General features: G+C 34.9%; 2 protein-coding genes across 2 annotated transcripts; both read left to right on the top strand.

Moving 5' to 3' along the window:
• Positions 1-4297: 4297 nt before the first annotated feature.
• LOC140450438 (uncharacterized) lies at positions 4298-4963 on the top strand. The gene has a single exon (XM_072544100.1). The coding sequence runs from the start codon at positions 4298-4300 to the stop codon at positions 4961-4963; it is 666 nt and encodes a 221-aa protein (XP_072400201.1).
• Positions 4964-5074: 111 nt separating this feature from the next.
• LOC140450490 (uncharacterized) lies at positions 5075-10119 on the top strand. The gene is made up of 2 exons (XM_072544160.1): positions 5075-5605; positions 9163-10119. Exons 1-2 carry the CDS (start codon positions 5075-5077, stop codon positions 10117-10119), a joined length of 1488 nt encoding a protein of 495 aa, XP_072400261.1.
• The last annotated feature ends 4415 nt before the right edge of the window (positions 10120-14534 follow it).

Here is a 14534-nt window from a genome sequence, read left to right on the forward strand (position 1 = left end):
AACAAATTCATGGAATGTATTAGCTTCCAAAACATATTCGTATAAATTATTTTTCAGTTGTTTACCTACCCTAGAGACGGGGTTACCTTTTTTGTGAAACACCCTGTATATATTAAAAAAGTAACAAAAAAAGAGAATGAAATAAAATAATTCTTAATACAATATTTTAATCAGATTTTGTCTAAGGTGAAGACGTATGTATAAAATTTCTTTACTGTTTAAATAAAATAATAAGCTATTAATATTTTAATAAAAAAAGTAAAAGCTATTAAAATTTTATTTTTCTGACATGAATTATATATAGGTATAAGATATTTATACTCAGCATTTAAATAAAAAACACTGGAAAAAATCCATCACGTCAAGTCAGCTACATTCATTTCCCGGTTTTATAAAGTTGACATTCTTTCTGTTTTCCTATCTTCTCTGTTAAAGGGAAGCCCTCGCTGGGTTTTGTTGGATCTAATAGCTGTCTTGGCCTTCACTTTGATAAACATGAAGATGATACTTGAAGGATATATTTTCTTAATTGCACATTTTTCGATCTGTATATATACAGACAACTGATTAAGCAGTAAAATATAAATATAGACTGTTCCATACATACAAGATATTCTATTTTAGCTTTTGTTGTTGTAGATTGTTTAATTTCACAGAATTTTTAAGTAGTTGCTTGATCTATCCGACGGAAGTATTTTGTGATTCTTAAGTCTATCGCTCACGACGCAACTGTTTTACCGTTACGGTCTAAAAGCGATTGCGCTTTTAACTGTTTTCTTCTTTTAATCTAAAGGAATATAATGTAGAGCAAATTTTAGAGTTTTGCGCAATTTATGAACCTTCAATAAAAACAAATATTTTAGCTGTATACAGATCGAGTAAGGGCGTCTTTGACTTTTTTTGTGAATTTTGAGAATATCATAACGTCCTTGCTTAGTACAGCAGACAAACTAATCATACTTGGTGGTTTTATTATAAATTCCAACATTGACCCTTCTTTTTGATATTCTTTCTATTTATATTTCTTAATGTAGAAGTAACTATAAATAATTATACTAGAATCACATCCCAGTCCAGTAGTTGCATCGACAACATTATCGCAAATTTTTCTGAAAATACTTACACAGTAGGCGTATTTGAACCTTGTTTGTCTGATCGTCGAGCTCAATTTTTATTTATTGACTCTGGGCATAAATTTGTTAACACTAATCAAACATTTCAACGATTTATTACTTCTTTTGGTGTACAGAAGCTTAAACGTGCGTTAGCTAGTACAAAAATCGACTTTTTTATGATAACAATAATTGTTACGAATATTTGTTATTTTTATACAATGTATTTAGTTAATTTTAAGTTCTATCATGTTACCCAAAATTTCCCGTTGCTACTGTTCTATAGACTATGTCAAATAGAATAAAAACGTCAGAAAATAAACCTGTCACCGATTAGGGAAAAATTTAAATAATTTTAGCAGACAGCAAGAGAACAGTAAATAATGGGAATAAATTAATTTTTTATATTGTTAATTTTATATATTGTAGGAATTTGAGATGGTTTTCGCAAATAAAAACAGTAAACTACAAATCCGTCAATTGCTGGCTGTACAATAAAGATAAATTCCCAACAAGCTCAAATTCTGTTCATCACACGCGATTGCTGAATCACACAATCTTACAAGATCTACGAATATGGGTCCATCAGTTGTTGGACGAACCAGAATTGATCTATGTCCTGTGTGCGGCAAACCATATCGTGAAGAACGGATGGTAAAATGTACAGAATGTAAAAAATGGTGCTGTTTTGAATGCGTAAATGTACAGGATGATTCCGAAGTAATTGGTGATGACAGCTGGAAGTGCCCCCTTTGTGTAGACGCAGCCACTAAGAAGTCTCACCCACAAGGTTCCAAAATCAAGAAATCTTGTTCTGCAACCTCCTTAAAAAGCTCCTCATCAACAAGCAGCAAAACAAAAATGAAGCTTCAACTTCTGCAGGAAGAACGAGATCTATTACGTCAAGAAAGAGAGTTAACCAAGGAGTCTAGGAGAATTATAGAAGAAGATGAGTGCTCGAATGCTAGTCAAGACATCGATGAAGAAGAAATAATTGAAACTAACCCTTTGGTCAATAAATTCCTTTCTCTAAATATAGATAAGCCCTTTATCGACAATATTGCCCCTTTAACACCAACACTTGGTAAGCATCTGCCAACTTATAACGATAAAAGTTCAGGTATATTGTATAAAAGAAGGAATCCTGGAGATCTCCCTATTTTTAATGGTAATCCATATGACTGGCCCGTGTTTATTAGTAGTTTTGAAAGATCTACTGAGCTATGTCAAGTAGATAATCATGAGAATATATTAAGATTACAAAAATGTTTAAAAGGTCCAGCAAGAGTCAGTGTTTCAAGTTTTTTAATATTACCTCAATGTGTGCCCCAAATTATAGCTACATTAAAAGTTTTTTTTGGAAGACCTGAGCAAATTATTGAAGCTCATATAAATTCTATTCGTAGATTACCACCTCCTAAACCGGAAAAACTTGAAACTCTGGTAGAATTTGCTTTAGCAGTTAAAAATGTATGTTTTATTGGAAGCATCTAATTTAAAAGACTATCTTAATAACCCTACCCTTATGCACGAACTATTAGAGAAACTACCTTCACAAATTAAAGTTAATTGGGCGATATATCGCAGTGCTTTTCAAAATTTTCAGGAATTAAGGGAACTTGCTGATTGTTGTATAATCTGGCAACAAATGTTTGTTCTGCTCTACCTACACTAGCCCTTAATGACCAAAGTAATAAAAAAAGGCAATTTAATAATAATGTGCATGCTAATATACATGAACCAAATGCCTCCAGTGAAACACATAATTGTAAACTGTGTAATCAGAGAGATTGTAAAAAGATTGCAGGTTGTTCAGAATTTCAGAGATATTCATTATCTCAAAGATGGGAGGTTGTTAAAGCCTTAAATTTATGTAGGCTTTGCTTAAAGAAACACAGATTTCTCTGTAAGTATCCTGTAAAATGCAACAAAGAAGAATGCCAAAAAAAGCATCATCCTCTTCTTCATGAATTTTCAGAACAAGTATCCAATAAAAGTACAAAGCTTATCAAAAAGGAAAGCGGTATGCAAACAGTAGAATCGCACCTCTTATCTGCAGATGAAGAAAGTAATGCACATCAAGGAACACGCTTTCGAATACTTCCCGTTGTTTTAAGAAATGGAAGTAGGGAGGTCACTACATTTGCCTTTCTAGATGAAGGGTCTTCCGTTACTTTGTTAGAAGAAAGTGTTGCTAAAAAACTAAATATAATGGGAAACCCAGAACAACTTTGCTTAAAATGGACCGGAAACCAACAACGCTTAGAAGATGCGTCAGAAAAAGTATTTTTTTTCTATTGCTGGTGATTATAATGGGGCCAAAGAATTTGACCACCGACCAGCCAGAACGGTAAGAAAATTAGGCCTTCCAAAACAAACTCTCGATGCAAAGGCAATTAAAGAAAGCTTTCCCTATCTAAAAAACTTGCCTTTCAAATCATATAAGAACGCTGTTCCTCAGATTTTGATAGGCCTGAGACTTGGCGTTACCACTTCGAGTGAAGGAAGGTCTAGAACTTTAACCGATAGCTGCAAAGTCCAGGTTAGGTTGGACCATTTTTGCAATATTTTCAAATAACGATGTGGAAATAAACTACTCGTACCACATTTGCGAATGTAGTTCTGGAAGCATTACTAACCAAGAACTCTTTAATAGTGTAAAAGATTTCTTTTCAGTTGAAAGCCTTGGAGTTCAAAATATTAAACCGTCTGTTTTCAACGAATTAGATAAGGCTATTCGTATACAAGAAAGTACCCTAGTTCAAATTGGTAACCAATATAAAATTGGATTACTCTGGAAATACGACAACTTGAAACTCCCTAATAGTAAACCCATGGCTATTCAAAGACTGGAGTGTATAGAGAGAAAAATTAAGAAAAATCCAGAACTAGGTACCAAAATTAATCAACAAATTCAAGATTTTTTAGAAAAGAAATATATTAGAAAACTGTCAGAATAAGAACTCTTAGAGTATCAAAATAAAACATGGTATCTTCCCATATTTCCGGCCTTTAATCCTAATAAACCTGACAAATTCAGATTAGTTTGGGATGCAGCAGCAACCGTACAGGGAATATCCTTAAATTCTATGTTATTAAAAGGAGATGACCAACTTGCTTCTTTATTAGGCGTCCTCCTACGATTTCGTGAAAGAAAGATTGGCTTTTCTGGAGACATCAAGGAAATGTTTCTTCGTGTAGATATAATAGAAGAAGATCAACATGCACAACGATTCTTGTGGCGCAATGGTAGCTCTGATAATCCTTTGGAAGTTTATGTCATGACTGTGATGACCTTCGGGGCTACCTGCTCACCCAGTTGTGCACAGTTTATTAAAAACACTAATGCGAAGAAATTTAGCGTAGAATATCCTAGCGCTGTTGATTCCATAGTAAAGAATCATTATGTCGATGATCTCTTAGAATCAACAGACACTGAGGATGAAGCCATCCAATTAGCAAAAGAAATTGCCTTAATTCACGCCAGCGGAAATTTTGAAATAAGAAACTGGAGATCAAACTCTGAAAAATTAATAAAAATCATGAACACCACCCACGAAAATAACGAGAAAGTCAACCTAGATATAGGAAACAATAAGAGCATGGAAAAGGTTCTAGGAATGTGGTGGGATTTAAAGGGAGATCATTTTATTTTCAATTTAAAATGTAATAAAGGAAACAAAGATGTTTTAAGTAGATTAAGAAAGCCAACAAAGCGAGAAATTTTACAAATCTTAATGTCTGTATATGACCCTTTAGGTTTGTTAGCAAACTTTTTGATTTATGTGAAGATTCTTTTACAGGAAATATGGAGGAGTAACATTTCTTGGGATCAACCAATAACCAATTAACAGTTTCAAAAATGGCTTGTTTGGTTAAAACAGCTTCCAGAAATAGAGAAAGTTTCAATTCCAAGATATTTTCTTAATAAACTCGAAAATTGGAAGGATACCAATACGCAAATGCACATTTTTGTAGATGCCAGCGAACACGCAAGTGCTTGTGTGGCATATCTAAGAATAATGAAAAAATATGTCATAGGGTGTACTTTGATTGGAGCGAAAACACATGCAGCACCATTAAAACCACAAACTATTCCTCGATTGGAACTTAATGGTGCGGTAATGGGTTCAAGGTTTGCTAAAAGCCTTTGTCAACATCTTTCCATAACTGTGAACAACATTGTTTATTGGACAGATTCTTCAACAGTTTTAAGCTGGTTAAGAAATGAAGACCCAAGCAAATTACCAAAGTATGTTGCTTACAGAGTGGCCGAAATTCAACAAAACTCAATGATATCACATTGGAGATATGTACCTACTAAGAATAATATAGCCGACGAAGCTACTAAATGGACGAAACGTCCCAATTTGAAAAACACCAGGTGTTGGTTTAAAGGTCCTGATTTTCTGTATCAATTAGAAAACAGTTGGCCTCCAGACACCACCCTTAAAAAAAAGGAAAAAGCTGATGAAATTTTAACCACTCATGAAGTAAAATTTAATAGTCCACGTTTAATAGATTTTGAAAGATTCAGTCAATTTAATAGAATTTTAAGAGCAACTGCATATATGTTTCGATTTTTAAGAATTGTTTATGCAAAATTGATGAAATCTGAAGAGCCTAAAGGAATATTAACTTCGGAAGAACTTTGCTGGACGAGCCATACAGTCTGTAGTCAACACCCCGAGGTGTGAGCGGGAACACAAATTGTATCAATACTCATACGCTTATGAAACGCACCTGGCGGATCATAAGGGCCTTCACATTTTACTCTGTTTCAACTTGTCTTGAGTAAAATGTCTTTAATCTTTCCTATCAGCCTCTCTTGGCTAACTCTCGTTTTTTTCCGACCCCGAATGGCTATTAGGTTTCCGAGGGCAGACGGGTCACTACATTTACTCCTACTACATACTCTTCACAAATCCTGGTCCTCCAAGTCTGGGGGTTTGAACGATGGGCCAGCACCCCTTCTTCTAGAAAAAGTTATTTGCTAAAAATTTCGATCAAGAGCCTCGGAATAAGGACGGAAACAAAAGACGACGACTGCTACGAAAAAGGACTATGAGATTGGCCACATGGAATGTACAAGGTCTAAGAACCAAGGAAACTGAAGTTTTTCAAGAATTAGAACGACAACAAATAGACATATGCGTTCTTACAGAAACAAAAAAGAAAGGAAAGGGAAATGAAATCAAGAACGACTATATTCATTTATACAGTGGAGTTGAAAAATCATTAAGAGCAAAAAGAGGTGTGTCTATAGCCGTGCATACAAAACTCAAAAACAATATCAAGAGTTGGGAAGAGATAGACGAGCAGATCATTATGATGGATCTTGAGAAACATGGGGAGACGATAGTTATAATAGGAGTATATGCTCCTAGTGACGATTCTGATACAAAAGTTAAGGATGAATTCTATGACAAATTGCTTGACGTGTTGACCCATGTAAACCGATCCAAAGAAATATGCCTATTAGGAGATTTCAATGCTCGGGTAGGCAAAAAATTACAAGACAATGTGGTAGGAAGATATGGTGAAGACAAAATAAACAACAACGGAGAGCGACTCATCGATCTTTGTCAAACATTACAGCTTAAAATAATGAATGGATTTTATCAGCACAAAGATATACATAAATTTACCTGGGAACAACCAAAGAAAAAGATAAAATCTATAATCGACTATCTCATCCAACCAGAAAACAAAAGGCTCCAAACAAATGACGTAAGGGTGTATCGTGGTGCCGAATGCGGATCTGACCACTATATGGTGGTCGCAAAAATAACCATACACTACAGGAAAGTAAACAAGAACAAAATTGAACAGGAGAAGGTAGTAGCTTCCACAAAGATAAGATATAATATTGATAGCCTCAAACACGAATCAGTACAATTCCTCTACAAACTTAGACTAGCCTCAAAACTAACTCACTTAACTCGAAGAGAAACGGCCGAAAAAGAATATCAAGATATAAAAAATTGCATTCATCAGGCGGCCAAAGAGGCATTGGGGTACGAAGAAGCTGACAAAAGAAAAAATCCTGAGTGGTGGAACGAAGAAGTAGGAAAATTAATTAAAGACAAAAAAAAAGCTTATCAAACATGGCTATCCACGAAAGACTCAGAAGACCGCAGAATTTACAGCAGACTCAACAGGGAAGCAAAGAAGGAAGTCACTAAAAGAAAAAACGAAATGTGGGAAGAGAAATGCGAAGAGATGGACCGATGCTTAGGAGGAACCAAAGTGACACAAGCTTGGAAATTCATAAAAAGTATTAGAAAAGAAAGAAAAGATGAGGGAAATATAAACCTGATTCAAAATAAAAAGTGGGAAAAATATTACGAAACGCTATTAACAGAAAGTAGGCACGAATTTATGGAAAGACCTGACCATATCTCAATGACAGAAAACTCAGAGGTGCATAAGATAAACAAAGAAGAACTGAAAAAAGAATTGAAACAAATGAAAAATGGAAAAACACCCGGGCCTGGAGACATTCCCATCGAGTTGGTGAAACATGGACCGGATGCTCTTTTGGAAAGCTTAGTGAATATTTTTAATAAATGCTTAATTGAAGGCCAAACGATTCCAGACGATTGGAATTTGGCCCACATTAGCCCCATTTATAAAAAGGGAGACAGAAAAGAATGCGGAAATTATAGAGGCATTAGCGTAACTAGCTCGCTGGGAAGGTTATATGGTCGTATATTGAAAAGAAGAATAGAAGAGGAGTATAAAGAAATTGAAGAACAAAGCGGCTTCAGAGCAGGAAGATCGTGCGTGGACAACACATTTACCCTTCAACAAGTAATTGAAAAACGAACAGCTCGAAACCTCCCTACGCATCTGGTATTTATAGATCTGGAGAAGGCTTATGATACAGTTCCTTTAAAACTTTTATTTAGTGTCTTGACGAAAACGGACCTTAGTAAAACATATCTAAAAGCAATACTGAACATCTATAAATGTCCTCAAAGCACTGTAAAAACAGGAAATACTTTCTCAAGGGTATTTACAGTAACGAAAGGCTTGAGACAAGGATGTTGTCTTTCCCCCACCCTATTCAAAATATATATCCAAGAAGCACTGCACCAGTGGAGACAAAAATGTGCGGGAATGGGGTTGAAGCTTAACAACCATTATCTGACAACGCTGTTCTTTGCAGATGATCAAGTACTAATTGCAAGCTGTGAAGAAGATGCAGATTATATGCTTAGAAAGCTCAAAGATGAATACGAAAAATGGGGGATGAGTATGAATATGTCTAAAACAGAATATATGCGAATAGGCAGTGAAGACGAAGACCCGGATTTGGAAATTAGACAAATGAAAAGGTGCTACGAATACAAATATTTGGGTAGTAAGTATTATCTGCAGTAAAGGAACAACGGAACGAGATATAGACTATAGAGTGCAACAAGGCAGGAAAAGTGTTCAAATTCTGAATTCGATACTTTGGTCCAACAAAGCTACTATGAAAACTAAAATGACTATCTACAAAGTAATTGTAGAGCCAATTCTTACATATGGAGCAGAATGTTGGCAAATGACAGCAAAAGGAAAGAAAAAAGTTGACACGGTTGAAATGGACTACCTAAGAAGAGCTTGCCGTATATCAAGAGTAGAACGTATACCTAATTCTGAAATTAGAAGAAAAACAGATAGAGTACATACAACTTCTGAAAGAATAGAAACTAGACAGTTAATATGGTATGGACACGTACAGAGGATGGACGACAACAGATGGCCAAAAAGAGCTATGGAATACAATCCAAGTAATAGAAGGAAACGAGGAAGACCAGCCAAGTCTTGGATACAAGGTGTTATGGAAACCATGAAAGACAGAGCCATTGATGAAGACACCTGGAGAGATAGAAAAAGATGGCGATCGAAATGCGGGAAGCGGCAGAAGCTGTAGGATCCCCGCTTATATATATATATAGAACTTTTAGGTGCTAGAAATATTTTAATAAAGCAAACTCAATGTGAATATTTTAAAAATGAAATAAAACAATTAAAAACTAATAATTCTGGTAGCTTACAGAAAACAGTTAATAAATCAAACAGTTTATATAAATTATCGCCATATCTGGATGAAGATGGTTTACTTCGTATAAGACGAAGATTAGATGAAGCTAGAGATGTTATTTCAGAAACAAAAAGGCCAATAATTTTACCAAGAGGAAGTCGTTTAACTTTACTAATTATTGAAGACTGTCACAAAAGATATCACCATAGAAATCATGAAATTGTAGTAAATGAGATAAGACAAAAATTTTATATACCAAAACTCAGACAACTAGTTAAAAAGATTAGGACCAATGGTCAAAATTGCAAGGTCAAATTTGCTAAGCCAAAACCACCAGAAATGTCACCTCTACCGCCATGTAGACTTGCAACATTTACTGCTCCATTTACACATACTGGCATGGATTATTTTGGTCCAAAAAATATAACTGTTGGAAGACGGACGGAGAAAAGATGGGAAGCTTTATTTACGTGTCTCACGACTAGAGCAGTCCATCTCGAAGTAACTTACAAACTAGATGTGGACAGTTTTATACTATGTTTGACAAATTTTATTAACAGAAGAGGACGACCAAGGCATATATATTGTGATCGAGGTACGAATTTCATTGCAGCTGAACGAGTATTGAGAGAAGAACTGCAAAAGGTTGACAGTAAATTAAAAGCCAATTCACTGATTAGCCCAGAGCTAAAATTTCACTTCAACGCACCCCTTTCCCCACATATGGGTGGGGCCTGGGAGCGCCTAGTGAAAGCGGTTAAAATTTCGTTATATGATTCTTTACCAAGCAGGAACCCTACTGACCAATTACTTTATAGTTGTCTCATAGCTGCAGAAAACATAGTTAACTCAAGACCACTTACTTATCTTCCAATAGAATCTGAAGAATCTGAATCTCTAACCCCCAATCCTTTTCTAATTGGAATTTCAAACGGAGATAAAACAAATTGGATTTTTAAACGAAGATGTTAAAGTATTTAAAGTTAATTATTTGTACAGAGAGCAATTTGCAAATAAATGTTGGCGACGCTTTATTTCTGAATACATACCTGAACTACTACTTCGGGCAAAATGGCATAAACAAGTTGTACCAATTAAACAGGGCGATATTGTAATTATATGTGATAAAGATTTACCAAGATGCAATTGGCCAAAGGGTAAGGTAATTGGAGTTAAAAAATCATCTGATGGGCAAATGCGACGAGCAATAGTTCAAACAAAAAATGGAATATATGAACGTCCTGTTATAAAATTAGCAGTAATACCAATAAATGGAGACTAAAAAGATGATGAAAAATAAGTGGTACAGTTTCTCTTTTGCATAGAACTGTACCGGGTGGGAGTGTTACGAATATTTGTTATTTTTATACAATGTATTTAGTTAATTTTAAGTTCTATCATGTTACCCAAAATTTCCCGTTGCTACTGTTCTATAGACTATGTCAAATAGAATAAAAACGTCAGAAAATAAACGTGTCACCGATTAGGGAAAAATTTAAATAATTTTAGCAGACAGCAAGAGAACAGTAAATAATGGGAATTAATTAATTTTTTATATTGTTAATTTTATATACTGTAGGAATTTGAGTTGGTTTTCGCAAATAAAAACAGTAAACTACAAATCCGTCAATTGCTGGCTGTACAATAAAGATAAATTCCCAACAATAAGGATCCTGATTTTTTGACAGTATTTCTTACCGAAACCAATAACTTAATATTAAAGCATTTTCCACTAAAAAAAGTACGACAAACTGCTGGAAAAACACCCGTACAATGGTTTATAATTGAATTAAGGTCTTACAGATCTAATTTTTTTCTTTTTAGGGACAATACACATGCCACTAAGGATACCGATTTGTTTTATTAAATTATATAAACAACAAAAAATTTCTCCTCCACACACAAAAAACACCTCCACACACTGGGGCTAGCAGACACACCTCTATGTAGGAAGTGTGAACGAGAAGACGAAACTGTCCTATGTGAATGCCCAGAGTTATCGTTAATACGAGAGTACGCATTCGGCGAGTCCTGGCCCACACCTGTCCACATAAGAGAGATGTCTCCTGGTGACTTGTCCAGCTTCCTAGAAATGGCAGGATGGACAATGAGCTAAGGGTGGCAGCTCCCTGGGGGGATGCACAATGGTCAATTGTGGCCTAAGTGCTGTGAAACTTAACTCGCCCTCCCTACTCTACAGATACAGATACAGATTCAACAAAAAATTAAATATAATTGGCAATTATAAACTGCTTAAAAAGTCAGCGTTCTATGATTTTTTACTAATTTCAATAATAAACCTATAAACTGCTGAAAAACAGTAAATTAAAAAAAATTATAATAAAAATAGAAAGAAACAATAGAAGATCCAGTTCTGTACAACCTGATTTACCTCTAGACGAAATAAATTAATTTTTTATTATAATTGCAGAGAACATAATTGCATCTCTTTTATCCTTCTCCGAGTAAGTTCTTTTTTTCGCCCTGTTGTGGAAGAAGAGTACTCTTAAACAATTAAGTCTCATAGTAATTCTATCTGTAGGGATTCAAAATTAATACCAAAATATTAAAAGAAACTTACCGAATAGCTTTAACACTATCTTTTAACACACTTTAATTCTATCAACTGAAGTATTTTCGGAAGCCTAAAATACTCAAAAGGACTACCACATACTATCTACAAAAATGCATTTTCCTTAAAAACTGATAATTACAGACCCATACCCATTGGTTCTTCTTTTGTGAAAAAAGGTTAACAAAGTACAATTTTATTACTGTTTTGAGTCCAATAATTACTTTAGCAACTCACAATATGGATTCAGAAGTACTCGTTCTAGTACGAACGCGGTATATAATGTTGTAAGCGAAGCAAATTCTTTTTGCGACTTTTGAAAGGCTTTCGGTTGAATTTCACATAATATTCTGCTTCACAAATTAAATTACTATGGCATTAGAGATGTACCTCTTAAGCTCTTAACTTCTTACCTATGTGGCAGACACCAAAATTTCCGATTTTCTATCCGTACAACATGGAGTCCCACAAGGTTTGATTTTTGGATCTCTTTTGTTTATTATTTGTGTTAACGATTTGCCTAAATTCATATCTCCGTACAAATCCGTACAATTTGCAGATAATACGACATACAATCAGGAAAAAATAATGATGATTTAATAATGTCATATGAGGAAGTTTCTACTAAATCTAGCATATGGTTTACTGCAAACAAACTGAAACTTAATTTGGATAAAACGCCAAATTTGGTTATATCTGCAAGTAATTTACGTATTGATCCAGATAACAAAGAAACTGTTAAACTATTGTTAATAACCATAGATAATTAATCGATTGAACTGGTCGGCTCATGTCTCACAACAAAAGAAAAAGATTTTAAGTTCATTATTTTTTATTCGCCAACTGTTGTTAATTTTGAAACATTAAAAATGACATATTTTTTTTATTCCACTCTCACCCAAACTATGAATTAATCATATGGGGCAATTCAACAAATGAACTTCAAATGCAAAAGAATTATATTAGGATTTTAGCAGCGCTTTGTTATCTAGAAACTGGTACTGCCGACCTTTCTTTATCAAATTCAAAATTATGCCCCTACCTACTTTGTTAAGGTAAGCGAGGACCCCGTAGAAGAAGAATATCATGGCTGCGGAATTTAAGAACATGGTTTAAGAAAACCTCAACGGAGCTGTTTCGAGCCGCAGCGAGCAAGGTCATGATTGCCAATATGATTTCCAACATCCGAAACGGATAGGAACCAGAAGAAGAAGAACCTACTTTGTTGATATTTCGAGTTCTGACTGAAATATACAGAAAACGGGCCCATTTAATAAAGTAGTCTGATGTCCACGTTCACAATACGCGAAACTGTGACTGATTTCCTAAAAGTTATAAAAAACATCTTGTTAAATATTCCTTTTACTGCGCAGAAGAATATATAAACTCATTGCAGAATTTTTGTATCTGCTAAGTAGTTAAATAAATAAATTATAAACTCTAAAGTTTGTATAAAAATTTTGCATACCACTCTCCCTCATATTTGTTTAATATCCAATATACTTAGCACGTATTTTTTATGAGCAGGCCAATATTCTTCTTCAAGTGCCGTCTCAGCGGCGGAGGTCGGCAATCATCATAGCTACTCGAACTTTTGAGACGGCTGCTCTGAAAAGATCCTTTGATGTACATCCGTAGCAATTGTAGAACCAATTACCACATATGGTGCCGAATGTTGGACGATGAAAAAGAATGAACGAGATAAAGTAGACGTTGTGGAAATGGATTATCTTAGAAGGTCATGTCGAGTATCGAGAATGGAAAGAGTCAGAAATGAGAAAATACGAAACCGTACAGGAATTAGAGATACTAGATAGAATACAAGGAAGGCAATTACAATGGTATGGTCACGTGATGAGAATGGTGGAGGTGCGGTGGCCAAAGAAAGCCTTAATGTATGTTCCACCAGAAAGAAGGAAAAGCGGAAGACCACCAAATTCCTGGAGAAGAGAAATTACAAAAACAATGCAATCTAGAGGCTTAGAAGGAGATTGGAGAGATAGGAAAAGATGGAGGTTGAAATGCGGGAAGCGGCAATCGCCGTAGGACCCCCGTTATATGATGATGATGACATCCGTACCACTCTCTCAAGTTGAGCAGCCATGACATTCTACGCCTTCCTATGCTTCTCTCTCCTTGGATCTTTCCCTGCATAATCAGCTGTAGCAAGGTGTATTTCTCTCTACGTGTAATATGTCCGAGATATTCTAATTTTCCTGTCTTAATTATATTTAAAATTTTTATTTCTTTATTCATTCTTTTCAGAACCTCTTTGTTTGTGACGTGTTCTGTCCACGATATTTTCAGAATTCTTCTATACACCCACAGCTCGAATGATTCCAGTTTGTTTTATTGATGTCGAATTCTAGGTCCAAGATTCCATTCCATAAAATAAAGTCGAAAAAGCATAACCCCTCGCCAACCTTACTTTTAGTTTCAATTTTAAATCCCTTGTACATAGCACTCTTCTCATTATGTTGAAATTTGCTCTAGTCTTTTCTATTCTAATTTTGATCTGTATGTAATTATTTGTGCAGTTAATCATGGTTCCCAGATATGCATATTTGTCCACTTGTTCGACGTTGGCTTCGTTTATTAGAAGATTCTAGTTATTTCTTTGAGTTTTTGATATTCTCATAAATCTCGTCTTCTTGACATTTATTGTTAGACCATACTCTTTTCCATACTTCGCTATTCTGGTCACCAGTTGCTGAAGATCTTCAATATTTTCGGCTAAGATTACAGTGTCGTCCGCATAATGTTGCTAATGGGGACTCCATTTACCTTTATTCCAGCTGTTTTATCCTCAAGAGCG

This window comes from Diabrotica undecimpunctata, chromosome 1 (genome assembly GCF_040954645.1).
Source record: "Diabrotica undecimpunctata isolate CICGRU chromosome 1, icDiaUnde3, whole genome shotgun sequence".
In the NCBI taxonomy this organism is placed as follows: Eukaryota; Metazoa; Arthropoda; class Insecta; order Coleoptera; family Chrysomelidae; genus Diabrotica; species Diabrotica undecimpunctata.

Coding starts and splice junctions, on each gene's coding strand:
- LOC140450438 (XM_072544100.1), top strand. CDS start 4,298: ATGTTTCTTCGTGTAGATATAATAGAAGAAGATCAACATGCACAACGA.
- LOC140450490 (XM_072544160.1), top strand. CDS start 5,075: ATGCACATTTTTGTAGATGCCAGCGAACACGCAAGTGCTTGTGTGGCA. Junction 5,606..9,162: donor AAATTTTAACCACTCATGAA/GTAAAATTTAAT, acceptor GGTAGCTTACAG/AAAACAGTTAATAAATCAAA.